Source organism: Clavispora lusitaniae (genome assembly GCF_014636115.1).
Source record: "Clavispora lusitaniae strain FDAARGOS_655 chromosome Unknown tig00000078_pilon, whole genome shotgun sequence".
NCBI lineage: Eukaryota > Fungi > Ascomycota > Pichiomycetes > Serinales > Metschnikowiaceae > Clavispora > Clavispora lusitaniae.
Window position 1 is genome coordinate 117,909 of NW_027093977.1, and position 17,417 is coordinate 135,325.

A 17,417-nucleotide genomic window follows, 5' to 3' on the forward strand; every position below is an offset into this window, starting at 1 on the left:
AGGCATGTTTATTTCTTTTTTCTTGCATCACCTGTACTACGCGTTAAGTGCGGGTGGTATATGCAAGGGTACATACAAATGGAGATCCACGCGGCGATATATCTCCAAGGGCAGCGTAACCAAAATGTTGCCCCAATACAAAGTTACGTTGTGCAAATCAACCATTTCGCAAAAATAAAATCCATTAACTAAAACCACGCTATAAAAAAATCCAAAATATATCGAAAGAAAAATGCAATCAGTATCATATCTAGACAGAGAAAACCTCAATCTTAACGCTAGACTTGTTCTTGGCGGTAACCACACAGTACTTAGCGCCATCGGCCTCTGAGATATCAGCGCCGTTCATCTCGTTGACGCCGTTCTTAGATGGGTCAATTTCACAGTCCAAGCCATTGCAGTCGCCGCCATCGCATGTGATGCGGAGACCAAAGTTAGGCTTGTCCGTGAAAGACTCCACGTATTTTGGGTTCCAGCCAATCTTAGCGTAGGTGTTACCATCGCCATCCATGTTAGTTCCAGCAACGTATGGAGACCAGTTACCTTGTGGCTTATCCTGGCTACCCCACACACATCCATCGTCAGCAGAAACACCCAATGGATTAACATAGTAGTGAGCAGCAGTAGATGCCCAGTAGCTCTCATCAGGTACAGCCAAAGTCTGCGAGCTGCCGCCATCCACTTCGGTTGGAATCAACATGGCTTCGTTGCCTGGCAAAACAGTTTGGCAAAAGGCAATACTATCGCCAGCCTTGTTATCAACTTTGACGGTTCCAGCACCGTCGACACAGTAGTCTTTGTTGGAGAATGGTTTAGAAACAGTACCATCTTCGTTACAGTATAAACCACCATTTTGTGACTGGGAAGTAGTGTAGCTCGTCGAGCCCAGGTCCCATTGAGCCATCAATTGGCCTGGTGGACAGGCATATGGGCAGTAGGAACCAGGGGTACATTGTTGGTCGGGAGACATGGCCCAACCGGCATTCTTGGAGTTTGGAGTGATAGCCACTAAGCCATCGTTTTTTGGGAATTGGCACGTATTGGATCTCTTTGTAGGAGCAGCAAAGGAAAGTGCAAAAAAGATAATGGGTGCAAAGATCATGGTGCAGGAGCAGGTATCAATCGATCAGAAGATAACGAAAAGAAAGACAGATCAAAAATAGAGACAAAAAATGAGAGAACGAATCAAACAAAGAATGAATAGAGCAGCTAGTTTGAAGCTGGTCGGGTTGAAGAGAGGCTGTCGAAAGAGTGAAGACAGGCAAAGAGAGAAAGAGTCGTTAAAGAAGGAGACTCTGATCAATCGATAGGAAAATTGCTAGAGAACAAACACAAACGACGGGATACCCTAGTCTTATATAGGCTGATAAGATGTAGTTTTGCATCCATCAAATTTTTTTTTTCTTTTCAAAGTTTTCCCACTCTGCTTCGGTGAAATGCGCCTGCAGTTTGCAATTCTAGACTCTGGAGCGGAACAGATCCAACGTCTTCCTGCACATGTCCGATGTGACAGGACAATTATGAGATGTCCCGACAAATTACGATGCCTCCGCGTAAGTTTTGAACATTGACACTACATTAGCACACGACTAGATCAGGTTTCTGGACCCCTATATTGCCACTGAAACCAAGGCAGCACAGTCTCCAAGCTCACAGCTCGGGGATTTTTTTTTTGTCTTTGCGCTTCCTCTGGTGGCGCCATCTCTCCACTAGCAAAACCATCGATTCTTAGTTCATTGTATGTGGACCATTATGTTACCCAATGAGGAAAAAAACTTCTTCTCGGAAGCTTAATGGGACTACAGCAGCCAATGGATTGATCGGGGTCTAGACCGTGCGGGCGCCCTTCCATCTCTGCGCGTGAAAAAAATTTTTGATGTAGAGAGAGGCACGGGTGTCGCGCGTCCTCCATCCAACCTCTCGAGGCGATGTTTAAGCCTACTTTGCCTCTTCTTTGCCACCGTACTAGCGATCTTCATTGGCTGAGTAAAACTATGAGTTTGGCACAGCAAGTCTGCACACACCTTGTGCACTACAACCTATGGACAGGTGTTGCAGAGCAACTGACCAACGGACACGTACTCCTATGTGGCTATCCTCCATATAAGCTTGACGAACAAGATGGCGCCAACGAAAAGGAGTGGGTTGTACCGTGCAGTATGGACGCCGATGTGACTCTTGATACGGTAGAAGAGTGGTTTAAGTGTGCAGCAGCTAATGGGCCGCGGCCTCGACGGCTTACGTTGGCGTTGGCCAATGACGATGGAAGCGTAGTATACTACTTTGTGCATGATGGTGTCGCTCGGCCGCGTCAGAACTGAGCGCAGGCGCCATGACATTAGCAATGAACGACGTTCGAAACCAGGTGTAGAGGTGGCTCTAAATAGGAGAAGGAGAAGGCAGAAGCGTGCAGTGTGTGGCCACGTAAAAGGGTTGCATTACAATGTTAGATAGTTTTTTTGTCCTCGCAGTATATCGATTGCATACTGAATAATAATGGGGCACTTGATGCAACGCGCTAGTTTAAAATGTGTAAATGCAACGAAGCTGAAGTGCGCTAACTTCCGAGGAACAGGACGCTCGGCTCATTAGACATTTCTTGCGCTTTGTCGAAGAAAGAGGAGACTTTAGACTTCGGAAAGTTTCAGTCTACGTTTGGCATAATTGAACATGAGAACCATCAGTAGTTGCAACTATGTATGCATTGGTTCCTTAGCGAACCAAAGAAATGAATTACTATTTTGAAGAAGAATAATTCGAAACATGTATCTGTCAGTTTCTGAAGTACGGGGATACGCGGAGACATCTAGGCCAGATTCATATACTGGAATGCACTCCCTTGTGGCAGATTCCTTATTTAGGGGATGTGAAGGAATATGCGTTGCGCAAATTGGGTGCAAAAGGCTACAGTTCGAAAGTCACAGAAGACAAAAGCGACACTAAAACAAAGCTTTCAAAGAGAAATGATTAAGCCCAGTTGAAATATAGGACGCAAACACACGCAGGTACTTATGCAATAAAGTTTCAATTCAGAAACGAAGGAGTCATTCATTTTGTACAAAGGCTTTAACTCTTCGGCTCCGCAACATTCTTTAATCGTTTACTATGTGTTGAGAGCTGTATCAAGTTTGAGTCGGGCAAACTAAACAGACTGGGTAGTAATTTATGCTCCATAGTAGAAACAAAGGCGAGTTGACGTGGTCATGAATCGTATTCACAAATGACAAGTCGATAAACTGTTACTAACGACATCCGATAGCCCCCGTGATCGCTTTTTCTGCGTTTGACGACATAAGAGAAAAAAAGAGCCCTTGTTACATGGGCAGACGTTTCGCACTCGGGCCGGCTCAAGATAACACGTAATTAATGGCCAAACTCAACCAAAGTGACATAAGTCCGACATCCCCGATAGGCCGCCGGATTACATACCCCAGAAGAGAAGAATAAACTCTCAAATCATAAATGCATTAGTTGTATTTCATATGTGCAATCACTTGTAGCAGTGTCCGGACAAGTATCATTATATATTAGTAGCCTTTTACTCCGACGGCTGTGTATCTAAGCTCGAAGCCGGGCGCGAATAACGGATCCCAGCGAACTGCCTGTCGCACTGGTCATGACAGAAGTGCGGCTCGACGTGCGCGAAAGTTTAGGTCGAGCCAGCATACTGCTCAGGCGGCGCTGGCGATACAAAAAACCAGGCACAGCAAGATGGCCGCTTTTTGCACTGGCTACATCTGTTGTCGTAGCCCCCACAACGTTCATCAGGAGTCTTTCCACCTGAACCAAAAATGCAGTCAATTGCAGCTCGCGTATCAATCCAGGCCCAAACTTGAGCGCCTCGTACTGGTGTACCACCAGGAGGGCGAGAGCGCGCGACGGGGCGTCGCCGCCCAAAGACAAGAGTATCTCGCGCATGGTATAGTGCGCAGGGACTTTGTGTGAAAATAGGTATCCCTCGGCACGAAGCTTGAGGCCCAAGCTATCAACAATATCTTCGTAGACACAATCCGGTGGCAAGAAAGTGCCGCTTTTCGCATGGCCCATGCGAATGTTCCGTTGCTGGATATAGGTTGGTGGAGCCAATCCCGGATACGGGAAGATGGTTTCTGGATTGGCCAAGGGTCCCGCCCGCGGCTTAACATCGCCTACACACCAGCGTAGACGCAGCTCTACGTATTCCAACACATCCGACAGCATGTCACCTTTTTCCAAGGGTACGTACACGGATCGTGCTGGAATCTGCCGCACCACAACGAGTCCATTGTACAACCGCGAAAGATAAAGCACCAGCAGCACCACCACTATAGCTGTTAGAACCACTAATATAATCAGGACTTTGAGACCCAGTGCCTGGGACTGCCATGTTTGCACAACTATATCTAGTGGAGTGACCACAATAAATGCTGCTGTGATAATAACAAAAATGGCAAGCGAAAAGGAGTATAGCCACTTGAACACACGCAGTGGTACCACAGAATTCAAAAGACGAGAGAAACCATGATAACGGGAGACGCTGCGTAGCGATTGTAGCGAAGAACTTAGCGTGCTCGACGGCATGAGTCTTTGTTTTCCCTTCTCTTCTGATGTACTAGAAATGGTATGGGCCAGATAGTCTATAGAGCGAAATCAGAGCCTTGGATAGATGAAAGCTTCAGGAACTGTGCGTTGAAATACCTTCTTTTCTGGAATGAGTATCTTGCTTCTATCAATATTGTATGATAAGTGTTGTTGGGAAGTGTATATTGTGCTTCATGTGGAGGAGATGAGTGCGACTTTTTGCTAGCACGAAGGAATATCGGTACATGCATGCGAAACACATCAAGTTTATTAGTTCAAGAGATATGGGTGTCATTTTGGATAAAGTTATTGAGCCGTCTGTCCGAAAATTTACTGAGAAGCTATATTAAATGTCGTTAGTGTTTGTTTCATCTCTAGAACTTCTCGTAGAGGTTACTATCCGTAGTAAGTGAACAGTTAATGGGATAGACTCTGACTTTTCTGTAAATGTCTTGCAGAGAGTGTTTTCTGTTAAAGTATTCACATAAACATCTGGTTGCCTTGTCCGGACAAGATAGTTTTAGAACAGTCTTGAGTTTTCTCAGTCCTCTACAAAAATTACAAGTCGGCGTTACATAAAATTCCCTGTATAGGCTTCTTTCTCGTAAAACATGAAACTCTTTTGAAGCGCTAAGCGCAGGTTCAATCTACTTCATGTAAGTGCATTAAGAACAATACTGCGACAATCGCATATGCACCCCATGCCTCAATTGTTCGGATTCATCATCCTGTTACAATAACCCCTATTCCACCAAAATTTTACTCTATTATGCATGGTCAGAAAAGAATAGTAATTACTTTTTCGTAAAGAATCGCCTGCTTACCTCTCCTCAAACAATAAATATACCGAAACAGAATGTTGCAATAAAAGAGTTGAGCTCATATCCTCATTTACTGTTGCAGACGTTCAAAGAAGTTTAATTCATGGCCTAATTTCATAACCAGAATGCTCCTGCAACAGCCACCGAAGGTCAACAAGAAAATAATTTGACTAGATTCGTGTTTCGTACCTGGATTTGACCATTAGACTATCAATTATATCTGTGAGCTAACCATGCAGTTGTCCAAGCTAGAAATAACGGCGAGCTTTTGAAGAAAGAGAGAAGCTCCCGCTGAATTTCAGGCCACGTTGAGTACTATCATCATCAGTGTCATCATCAGTGTCATCATCAATGTCATTATTGTATAGTATTCGTGATATTTAAGTTCGCATCACTACTCAAATGCTCTTCAACTAAAGGTATAAATCATGTGTCCTTGGTTACCCTGCTCTGACCCGCATATGGGGACGCCCTGCCGCCTGGGCTTGGACGTCTTGTAGTCGATGAAGGGGGAAACTGAGGTTGCAGTTGTCCCTGCATCATCAACTTTTTACGTTCCTCATAGTGCATCTTAGAAAGTGACTGTTGATCGTCCTTTGGCTTTTGGCGTTGGAGCAGCATCTGCCGTGCCTGAACATTCTGTTGAACTGCCAGCTGCGGGCGGTCAAGGCGGTTTTGTTGCTGCTGCAAGTTAGCCAAATACGACGCAGCAAGTTTAGTGACCTGCTCCTTCGACAAGTTTGGGTTCTTTTGCTGAATAGAGTTGATTATGGCTGAGACCTGTGCAGGCGCAAATTGGATGCGGCCCTTGGGACGTTTAGCTGCAGACAACGGACCTGAGCCAGGGACAGGGGCAGATGCTGAGCTCTGATTCCCTGCAGCTGCACTACCAGGAATGGGTCCTGAAAGAGCCCCAGGGAGAGATCCAGAAACAGAGCCAGGAACGGACCCAGGAGCAGAGTTAGAAACAGAGCCTGGAACACCCAAAGAAGACGTTGCTGCAGGCTGAGCAGCAGATCCGGTGCCTGGACCAATAGAAAGCCCTCCCGCTCCGCCTACTCCATTGCTACTTCCTGTAGGACCCGCAGTGAAAGGCTTCTGTTGCATCATACGTCTTTGTTTCTGGAGCTGGAGAAGTTGCTGGATTTGTTCCACAGTGTAGGGTGTACCGTTAGGGGTTGTGGGGCGCTTGATGCTTCCTGGCTTAGAAGCACGCTGTTCAGGTTTCACTGCTGCCATCATACGAGACCGAGTCGCTTGCTGATTCATGTATGCTTCTTGAATAGTTTTGTCTCGATCAAACTTGAGCTTGGAAAGTTCGGCTGGTGTAGGAGTGCGGTCGCCAGTTCGCTTGGATCCCGCTGCCCCCGGCCCGAAGTCACTTGTTGTGCTACGACGGCTTGCCTTTGCAGCTGAAGTCTCACGTCTGCGCATAGCCTTACGCATGGCATCAAACATGGAGGCCCAACGTAAACGGCGGTGACCGCGTTGGATCGATTCAGCGCCAACTCCAAGAGGCGAAATACGTCTCTTCGTAGTCAGTTGTGCCTTGTGTGCATGCTCAAGCCATTGCTGTGCTTGATAGGCATGGTGGCCCTTCATATCAGAAAACTGAAACTTCTCGTTGAGTTGAATATAACGCTCAAAACATTGCCACGGCGTACGGCGCTCGATGTTGGATTCATAGCTGCGCATTGTGGAAACGGGGCGAAGACTTGCTGCAATCAAATCCCAATTGAAACAGTATTCTGCCACGTAGTGAATCAAATGCTTATCATCTTGAGGAAGCCATATGGTGGGTGATCGGTAACGGATATTTTTGATATTGGGAGGCTTTGGTGGACGAAGAAAGTTGAACCTCCTATGCGACTGCATTCCAAATAGACCCTTCTGAAAGGCAGGTGGGCCATCTTGTCCCTGTTCGGGCGTCGTCCGTTTGAGAACAATCTTGTGCCAGTCGTCATCATCGTCAAATGGGTGAAGCATGCGGGAGACGGGAACAATTGAATTTTCCCCTGGTTTAAATGAAGGTTGGCTTTCATTGTCAAATGCGGTAAATTTAGGCAAATTGAGAATAATGGATTGGTCAATCTTCTTGAGGTCCTTGAGCGAAATGTGTGTTTTGAAAGGACTGCGCTTTGGCACTTCTTCAGGCGTGTACGATGGAAGCTCCGGGGGGATGATTTCATCCTCTGGTCTAGGACGCTCGAGTAGTTTGCTGATATCAATGGAGGGCTCTTCTTCAATATTCTCTACTTCTTCTTCTTCGTCTGCTTCATCATCATCTTCCCCTTGCTCTTCTACTTCTTCGTCTTCGTCGTCTTCGTCTTCTTCTTCTTCTTCATCTTCTTCTTCTTCCATAGAAACGTCTTCCGCTTCAGCTGGCTTCCCTGCATCTTGGTCAGGAATTTCTGGAACTTGACTTTTGAGTTCTGGTTCTACTATTGAAGGCGTAGGCTCCTTCTTCATTATATTGTTGGACTCGGATTGTTCATGTTCAGTGCGTTCATCGAGATGGACAATGGGTTTTCTCTTGATGCACATTACTTTACCGTAGGACCAATAATCTTGGACCGCCTGCGCTAACTCAAAACAGCATGCCTTCTTAAACTTTCCAGACTCGTTGAAATCAGTTGCCATCCACTTTGCTTCCTCAAGAAGTATATCCCAATGATGTTGCTTGGTTTTCTTATTCTTTTTCGAATATAAAAATGGATCATAATATCTTGATGGTTGGCGCAAGGACCATTTCTTCTGGCGTTTTAGTTCCTCAATACGCGAATAGAGTACTGCAATCTTTCCCTCAAGTAACGCCAGCTCAAAGTTTTCTGTCATAAGAGCCTTGTGGGAACCAGGTAAAAGCTTGATAAGGGGTAGTGTCTGCGTAAGGTAATAAAGCTCCGCTAATGAGGAGACGTTGTGAACATCTGTTGGATAGTGTTCGGGTAAAGATAATATTTCTAAATCGTTAATGCTCGTGTCAAGAAAGCGGTTTGTTTCTGCCTCCAAAACCTCGATCTGAGACATGATAGAGGTAACACCAGATTTAGTAGGCTTTTCTTTTTGAGAAGCAGGCATTAATCTGCTTGGATAATCTGATGTATGGGATTTGTGTGCTTTCAGATAATTTGCGGATTCAGAATCTTCAGCGCTTCTCTTCCTTCGTTCATCAGCACCATACAATTCCGCCTGTATTGCATTCGTCATCTCGCGTCTGAGGTTCTCGTAATTGGAAACCCCAGGAAGCGATTTGAAAACGACGGATGCGTTCTTCTTGATGTCATTGTCACGAAGAAACTGGATAGCAGCACCATCCTTAAGATGGCTTTGAAAGTCATCTAGCGACTGCAAGGGATTCGAGAAAAGGTAAAAGAGCTCATGCAACTTCTTCTCATGCTCCTCTTTTATTAGTTCCGCCTCTGAAGCCATTGGAGTTGAACTAAACAATCATCAAGAGTGTTAAAAGCGTGGGATTCATGTGAAAATCACGTGGTACTCACGTGCTGAGAATGGTGGACTCGATTTAAGTTAGTATAACTATGTCTTGTACCCTTTAATGCGGTAACTGCAATTGCCCATTCCAGCTTATAGACTTATAGTATTTGTCTGAGCTATGCGATGGCAATAAGATTCTGTATGTTACGGTTCTATGATTGTTTGCCTCGCAACGCACTGTAGGTTAATTCTTGTCAAGTACTTCTTAACACTACGAAAAACTAATTAGTAGCGATTATTCTATAGAATCGTAGCCTAGCCTATGGCACGTCATACGTGTAGACAGCCCATACACAGTAGACCAAAGATGTGGCTAATCTAATGTACATGCAAATAAAAGTCCCAAAAAGCCCCGCCAGACAGGACACCCTAGCTGAAACGACAGCCTTATAATTCGGAAGAGTCCAAGAAGAAGTAATTTCCAGCAGACTTCTGCTCCTTGTCCATCTGCGAGTCCTTCTTGTTGATTCTTGGTCTGAACGAGTTTGGATCTCTTCTGAAGGTAACGTTCAAGTTCTTCAAAAATCTGTTACAACCGGTCAACAAAGATTCTGGAGCCTTGGCCAAGGCGTCCTTGGATGGAGTACCCTCAAACACAATCACTCTGTCAGCCAAGTATGTGGCCATCATGAAATCGTGCTCAACGATAAACGCAGTCTTCTTCGAGTGCAAAATGAATCTTCTGATCACCTTCGAACAGACCACACGTTGTTCGGAATCCAAATATGCAGAAGGCTCATCGATTAAGTAAATGTCGGCTGGGATACCCAAGGCCAACACAAGGGCAACTCTCTGCAATTCACCACCGGACAAAACCTGGACTTCTTGATCAATAATGTTGTCAATCTTCAATGGCTTAACCACATCGGTCTGAAATTGCGGGTTCAAGAAGGCAGCTCTGATCTTCTTGAAAAACAATTGTCTAACAGTACCAGGGAATTTTGGTGCAATCTTTTGTGGTTTCATGGAAATGTTCATCTTTGGAAGACTAGACTTGTTGTTGTCTGGTTCCAATGCTCCAGCCAAAATTTTACAGAAAGTGGTCTTACCAGTACCGTTCTCACCAAACATGACCAAAATCTCAGAGTTGGTGAATTCACCTTTCTCAACCTTCAAGTGGAAATCACCTTGAGTCTTCTCCAAGTCGGGATATTCAAGAGAGCTAGAGTGATCTAACACCAAACCGTCAGCAGCATCAGCCAATCTGAACTGCAAGGACTCGTCTCTAAATCTCATGTTTTCTGTTGGAATGAAACCGTCCAAAAAGATGTTGATACCTTCTCTCACAGAAGATGGTAAAGTCACAACACCGTACACAGATGGAGCACCGTACAAAATACAAACGAAGTCTGACAAGTAATCCAAAACAGACAAATCGTGCTCAACACAGATAACGTAGGTGGTCTGGTCCAATAAGGATCTGATCATTTCGGCAGCTCTCAATCTCTGTTTAACATCCAAGTAAGAAGATGGCTCGTCAAACATGTACACATTGGCCTTTTGGACACAAGTCAAGGCTAAAGCAAATCTCTGCAACTCACCACCGGACAAGTTGGCAATGTCTCTGTCAATAATAGGTTCAAGTTCCAAGAGTCTCTTCACATAGGGCCAGTCTTCTTCCCTTTGCAACTTTGCCTTCAAGATGCCGCTAACATCCTTCACAGGGGACTTTGCCAATGCTCTTGGGATGTTGTCAACATATTGAGGCTTAATGATGGCTTTGATGTTGTCCTCCAAAACTTTTGTGAAGTAGTTTTGCAACTCAGAACCTCTGAAATACTTCAAGATATCTTCCCAGTCAGGTGGATCGTCGTATCTTCCCAAGTTTGGCTTTTGTTTACCAGCCAAGATCTTCAAAGCGGTCGACTTACCAATACCGTTAGTTCCAACCAAACCTAAAACTTGGCCTGGTCTTGGTGTTGGCAATCTGTGCAACTTGAAAGAGTTGGCAGAGTATCTGTGAGTGGTTTCAGCTTCCAAGTTTGTTGGTAAGTTGATAATGTTAATGGCATCAAATGGACATTTCTTGACACAAATACCACATCCAACACACAAAGTCTCAGAAATGAAGGCAATCTTGGATGCGGGAGTGACTTCAATACATAATTTACCCGTCTTCACCACAGGACAGGACTTGCGACACTCTTGCTTGCACTTTTTCGGCTTGCACTTGTCAGTACTGACAATGGCGATTCTTGTACCTTTTGATGCAGGGGCGTTCTTGTTGGCACCTTTTCCGCTCATGGTTGCTTGAAAATTTTGCTGGCAAAAGTAGTTTCAGAAGTTTTTTGTCTAGTCCTTCACACAATTTTTTTCACTAATGCCTGTCTCATTCCATTTGGTTTTTTTTTTTTTCCTGCTTGTGTCGCATTCTTAGTGCCCAAGTTTACACATTGTTGTTGCGCCCGTAGTTAAGGTCAGCACATGACTAAATGCGCAGTGCTCATTGGGCATTGGCAGTCCCATGGTACCATACATGAAGGCCAAAAGATTATTATCGAGAAAAATAAAAAAGTTTTGATGTCTTCGTATAGATAAGAGATAGGCGTGTTCTTCCATATAGCCTAAGGTGTCTGTAAGCAAAGAAGTGTGGACTATAGTTACGATTGGCAAGCTATTCCGGGCAGTCCAAAGCGTACTCTTGCACGTTACTTTACGCGCAACAAAAGCGAACTTTGGTTAGATTTGGCTAATTAATACAATTTGGCTAGCTAATTGGTAAAATTAACGTTCCACTAGAATAGACGTACAATAATTAGATTCTTTTTAGCATTACGCTAGCTCGCCGAAGAGCCTTAATTTTTTTTGCATTCATCTTAAAATTGCTATACCTAAAGAAGATGGAGTTAGCGGAAGACAGGGAAGAATGAATAAAAGTAGTGCGCCGAACAGTAAACCAGAGGACAATTTGCGCCCCTTCTTTTTTTCATTCTTCCCAAACTTTAGTTTGTTTTTCTTCACAGAAGAACATATGAATCATATCCGAAAGGAGCGGAAATCACTATGCATTGATTCTTGAGGGAAAAAACCCTCACCAACTGTGAAATCGGTCGAAGTTATGTTGTGTTTCGCATATTGGAGGCTCCCACTGGGTTATGGAAGACTTCGAATACTTTCACGTGGAGCTGCATCCGCTGATAGTTGGTACAAGAACCGAAGAAGCGTGTTATTGGTCGTCTAAGATGAATAATTGCAAAGCCACGTACTTACGGAGAAGCATAGAAAGCTAATGTCTACCTGAAGCTTTCTTTTCATGCATAAACTTGGCGCTAATTCAACATTAGTGACTTAGGCAATCTGATGCAGAATTTGCTCTTCATGGACAAAACGTGCTGGTGGCTATAACCGAAAACTGGGAATCCACACCGAATATGGATACGGAAGCGAATTAGGGAGATGGAACGTGAACTGTTTTCTTTCAGATTCACAGAATATTCTTTTGTCCAAAAGGCCGTTGAGTAAAACGCGTCTCTTTCACGACCACGTTCTTCTAGATGACAACTACTGGCAGCATCAGTACGGATACGGATTCATCATGATTCCTATATTTTAATGGATTAGAAGAACGCGTTAGCTTCATGCTCTTTCAAAGTTGTTCAGTCTGTCTCAATCTCCACGAGGTAAGTGTCTAAAGAAAGAGATCTGTTATCAATTGCATCTCACAATCGGCCTTACGTATTGAGGAATTGCCTCTACGCATTTATAGAAAATCAGCACCGGAATGAAGGTCAAAGTATGTACTCGAGGTTTTTCCGCAATCAATTTTACCCAGATACGTCAATTTTCCCTACTGTCGTTGTAATTGATCTTCCTTGTAAGTTCGCCTTGTAGAACGTGTTGTACTCAAAAGTCGAGGAGACGTTGTTGTTGGCGCATGGAATCTCGCCCAATTTTTTTCCCTCTGTTTTTTTCCTATCATCTCCAAAATCAACCACCAATAAACACGGTTGGGGTAACTGAAAGAAAAATAAACACAGCAAACCTCAAGTTCAAGACCGTTCCAAGGACTTAATTTATCTGCTAATATCTTCCATTGTTCTTTTCGAGACTCTTATTTGCAGAGATACTGAACTACCTATTATTTCATATTCCCACTAATCACGGGTAAATACATTCCAAAATCGTGTTTACTTTGCGTTTACCTATTTTTTAGCACTCTCTACCTAATCTTTTTGCAATTCATCCAGCTACATTTCGTGTTTTTCGAATAATAGGAAATGGTGAAGCTAGACGATGAAATTGAAGCGAATCCTGAGCTTTACGGACTTCGGCGTTCCAATAGGGAAAGGAGAGTGACTGCAGTGATCGACGAAAGTGACGACGAGGACACGATACCAAAAGGGAAGAAGGTCTCTTATGACGACTATGAAGACGAATCTGATGTGGAGTCTGATGTTGATGATGATGACGATGATTTCGGTGTGGAAACAAAAAAACTGAAACAAAATGCCAGGAAGGGCACTTCGGGCATTAGACTGGGAAAAAGAAGCACCAAGAGCCATAAAACCAGTAAAAACTCGGCCAGCCCCCCGGCAGAACTTCGTTTTTCTACTAGAAACAACGCGGCCATTAACTACGCGGTGGATTATGACGATGACGACGATTTGTTAGAGAGTGACGAAGAGGCGATAAATGATTACTATTACTATGAACAGGCAATGCAAGATGAGCCAACTCGTGGTATAGATTTAGTATTGGACCACAAACTCAACGAAGAAAATGCCGAAGTGACAGGCCAACCTAAATTGGACTATCTATTCAAAGTCAAATGGTCTGACAAGTCGCATTTGCATAACACTTGGGAATCGTATCAGACTCTCAAAGACTATAAAGGTTTTAGAAAGGTGGACAATTATATTAAACAGTACATATTGTTGGACCAAGAAATCCGCAATGATCCATCGACAACGAAAGAAGATATCGAAGCCATGGATATCGAACGAGAGAGAAAGCGTGATGAACAGGATGAGTTCACTCACGTTGAGCGCATCATCGATAGTGATCGTATTGAGCAAGACGATGGAACGTCACAATTACAGTATCTAGTGAAGTGGAAACGACTTTATTATGATGAAGCGTCTTGGGAAAATGCTGAAACTATTGCTGAATTGGCTCCGGAGCAAGTTGCTAAATACCAACAAAGGTTGCAATCGAAAATTCTTCCCAATTTGTCTGCAAATTACCCAATGAGCCAACGACCAAGATTCGAAAAATTGAACAAGCAACCATTATTTATCAAAAATGGGGAATTGAGGGACTTTCAATTGACTGGCTTAAATTGGATGGCTTTTCTTTGGTCTCGAAATGAAAATGGTATCTTGGCTGATGAAATGGGTTTAGGTAAAACTGTCCAAACTGTCGCATTCTTGTCTTGGTTAATCTATGCTAGAAGACAAAATGGGCCTCACTTGGTAGTGGTACCTTTGAGTACTATTCCAGCATGGCAGGAAACTTTTGAAAAGTGGTCGCCTGATGTCAATTGTATCTATTATTTGGGCAACACCGAAGCCAGAAAGAAAATCAGAGAGTTTGAGTTCTACAATGTCAACAAGAAGCCCAAGTTCAACATTTTGTTGACCACGTACGAATATATTTTAAAGGACAGGAATGAACTTGGCGCATTCAAATGGCAATTTCTTGCTGTTGACGAGGCCCACAGACTCAAAAACGCCGAATCATCCTTATACGAGTCTTTGAAACTGTTCAAGGTTGCGAACAGACTTTTGATTACAGGTACACCATTACAGAATAATATCAAGGAATTAGCCGCTTTATGCGACTTTTTGATGCCTGGAAGATTTTCTATCGACCAAGAAATCGATTTTGACGCTCCTGACGACAAACAGGAGGAGTATATTAAACATTTACAACTGAGCATCAAACCTTATATATTAAGAAGATTGAAGAAAGATGTCGAGAAGTCCCTCCCTTCGAAAACAGAAAGGATCTTGAGAGTCGAATTGTCAGATGTACAAATGGAATATTACAGGAATATTATCACCAAAAATTATGCTGCATTGAATGCTGGTGTCAAAGGCTCTCAAATTTCCTTGTTGAATGTCATGAGTGAGTTGAAGAAAGCTTCTAACCACCCGTACTTATTTGATGGAGCGGAAGAACGTGTTTTGGCCAAAGGCGGATCAACATCAAGGGATAATGTGTTGAAGGGTTTGGTCATGTCATCAGGAAAAATGGTCCTCCTCGAGCAATTGTTAACCCGTTTAAAGAAAGAGGGCCACCGGGTGCTCATATTCTCTCAAATGGTAAGAATATTAGACATCTTGGGCGACTACCTTTCGATCAAAGGCTACCAGTTCCAAAGATTGGATGGTGGAGTTCCTTCAGCGCAGAGGAAGATATCTATTGACCATTTCAATTCCCCAGACTCTAAGGATTTTGTATTTTTATTGTCCACTCGTGCAGGTGGATTGGGTATCAACTTGATGACTGCCGATACTGTCATTATTTTTGATTCTGATTGGAATCCCCAAGCGGACTTGCAAGCTATGGCACGTGCGCATAGAATTGGTCAAAAGAAGCATGTTTCTGTCTACCGATTTGTTAGTAAAGACACCGTGGAGGAGGAAATCTTAGAGAGAGCCAGAAAGAAGATGATTTTAGAATATGCTATCATATCATTGGGTATGACAGATCCCAATTCATCGAAGAAAAACAAAAACGAACCAAATACTAGCGAACTTTCCCAGATTTTGAAATTTGGTGCTGCAAACATGTTCTCTGCCACGGACAACCAAAAAAAGTTGGAAGAATTGAACTTAGACGATGTGTTGAATCATGCAGAAGACCACGTGAGCACTCCAGATTTAGGAGAATCGAACTTAGGTTCAGAGGAGTTCTTGAAACAATTCGAGGTTACGGACTATAAGGCAGATGTTGAATGGGATGATATTATTCCACAAGAAGAGTTGGCTAAGCTCAAGGAAGAGGAAAAAAAGAAGGCGGAAGAGGATTATTTGAATGAGCAAATTGCTATGTACTCACGGAGGAGGGCAGCCGTTAAGCAATTACAAGGTGGTACCCCCGATACAAGTGGGATGGAGGACGAAGATGATGAAGACACTGGAAGGAGGCGTGCAGCAAGAAAGAAAGCAGAGGAAAACCATGAGCTTTCAGAAAAGGAGATTCGAGGTATCTACAGGGCCATATTAAGGCTCGGTGACCTTTCTGGAAAGTGGGGACAATTGGTGGAGGAGGGAAGTATCTCCAACAAGAATCCTGTTTTGATCAAACATGCATACAACGAAATCATCAGTATTTCGAAGAAATTAGTAAAAGAGGAAGAGCAAAGAAGGGCTGAGGCTCTTGCTGACTTGGAGAGAAAAGCTAAGGACCTGAAAGGCGCAGTCGTTTCCAATAATGGCGAGAACCCTATGGCGCTCTGGATTGCCAAGAAGAAGGAAAAGAAAGCAGTTCTTTTCGAATATCAAGGTGTGAAAAACATTAATGCTGAATTAGTTTTGTCGCGTCCTCCAGATATGAAATTCCTTCTGTCATTGATCCCGAAAGATAAGCCTCTTTCTTTCGTTCTACCAAGAACTCCTAAGCCAGTTCTGAATTGGAATTGTGAATGGAATGCTAGCGATGACGCTAAATTATTGGTGGGGGTTCATAAATTTGGCTACGGTTCTTGGACTCAAATTAGAGATGATCCGCTATTGGGTTTGCAGAACAAGCTATACCTTGAAGGATCTGTAAAAGGGGGAGCAGCTGCTGGAGGTAAGGATACAAAAACCAGCAATGGCGAATCGAAAGAAGGCAAAAGTCAACAAAACAAAAAAGTTCCTGGTGCTGTCCATTTGGGCAGAAGAGTGGACTATCTATTCACGTTGTTACGTGATGAGGAAGAAAGCACAGTCTCTACACCTTCCAGTGCTGGAACGTCTGGACCCACAAAAAAGAGAGTCAGGAAGATCAAATCAGAGGGGCCAACACCTAAAGTCAAAAAAGTCTCCAAATCACAATCGCCCCTGTTAGCTGGTAAGAAACAGCCAAAAAAGAAATCTACACCAGGATCCGCAACTGGAACACCACAATTAGATCACAGCAAAGGTGATGGAAATGATGCTGACGAAGATTTCTTGGAATATGACAGCATGGATGAAGCTCTTTGTAAAGCTACTCTTAAACCCGTCGCTAAGTCATTAATGAAGCTTCATAAGGGTAACAAAGGGCTTGGAAAGCATGAGTGGGCTTCCCTTCTCAAGTCAGAGTTGGTCAACGTGGGTGATTTCATCGAGAAAACTGCAAAGCCGGAGAACAATCAGAATTTCACTAAGCATTTATGGTCTTATGCCAGTCTTTACTGGCCTGCTAAGGTGCCAAGTTCGAAAATCGCTGCAATGTACAATAGGATCAAAACTCAATCACCAAAGATAGAGAAAAGTGATTGAACTATGGAGTCAAACGTTTATATACTTACATTTATCGAATAAGTTGCATGGCATAACGTAGTAGAACCAATTTGATGAGGTGCGAGAGTATCCTGATTTCATGGAAGCCTTCGAACAATTAACAGTGGGG

General features: G+C 43.7%; 6 protein-coding genes across 6 annotated transcripts; 2 read left to right on the top strand and 4 right to left on the bottom strand. All coding sequences in view use genetic code 12, as the record gives it.

The window, feature by feature from the left end:
* Positions 1–250: 250 nt before the first annotated feature.
* Positions 251–1,102, bottom strand: FOB63_002203 (uncharacterized protein; the record flags this gene model as incomplete). Its single annotated transcript, XM_002616756.2, has 1 exon — positions 251–1,102. One exon carries the CDS (start codon positions 1,100–1,102, stop codon positions 251–253), a length of 852 nt encoding a protein of 283 aa, XP_002616802.1.
* An 892-nt stretch (positions 1,103–1,994) lies between these two features.
* Positions 1,995–2,321, top strand: SEN15 (Sen15p; the record flags this gene model as incomplete). Its single annotated transcript, XM_066102219.1, has 1 exon — positions 1,995–2,321. The coding sequence occupies one exon, from the start codon at positions 1,995–1,997 to the stop codon at positions 2,319–2,321; it is 327 nt and encodes a 108-aa protein (XP_065958369.1).
* Positions 2,322–3,558: 1,237 nt separating this feature from the next.
* FOB63_002205 (uncharacterized protein) lies at positions 3,559–4,560 on the bottom strand (the record flags this gene model as incomplete). The annotated part of the gene is made up of 1 exon (XM_002616755.1): positions 3,559–4,560. One exon carries the CDS (start codon positions 4,558–4,560, stop codon positions 3,559–3,561), a length of 1,002 nt encoding a protein of 333 aa, XP_002616801.1.
* Positions 4,561–5,807: 1,247 nt separating this feature from the next.
* On the bottom strand, positions 5,808–8,810 carry VID21 (Vid21p; the record flags this gene model as incomplete). Its single annotated transcript, XM_002616754.2, has 1 exon — positions 5,808–8,810. The coding sequence occupies one exon, from the start codon at positions 8,808–8,810 to the stop codon at positions 5,808–5,810; it is 3,003 nt and encodes a 1,000-aa protein (XP_002616800.2).
* A 453-nt stretch (positions 8,811–9,263) lies between these two features.
* RLI1 (Fe-S cluster-binding ribosome biosynthesis protein) lies at positions 9,264–11,120 on the bottom strand (the record flags this gene model as incomplete). The annotated part of the gene is made up of 1 exon (XM_002616753.2): positions 9,264–11,120. The coding sequence occupies one exon, from the start codon at positions 11,118–11,120 to the stop codon at positions 9,264–9,266; it is 1,857 nt and encodes a 618-aa protein (XP_002616799.1).
* A 1,973-nt stretch (positions 11,121–13,093) lies between these two features.
* On the top strand, positions 13,094–17,287 carry FOB63_002208 (chromatin-remodeling ATPase; the record flags this gene model as incomplete). The annotated part of the gene is made up of 1 exon (XM_002616752.2): positions 13,094–17,287. One exon carries the CDS (start codon positions 13,094–13,096, stop codon positions 17,285–17,287), a length of 4,194 nt encoding a protein of 1,397 aa, XP_002616798.2.
* Between the last annotated feature and the right edge of the window lie 130 nt (positions 17,288–17,417).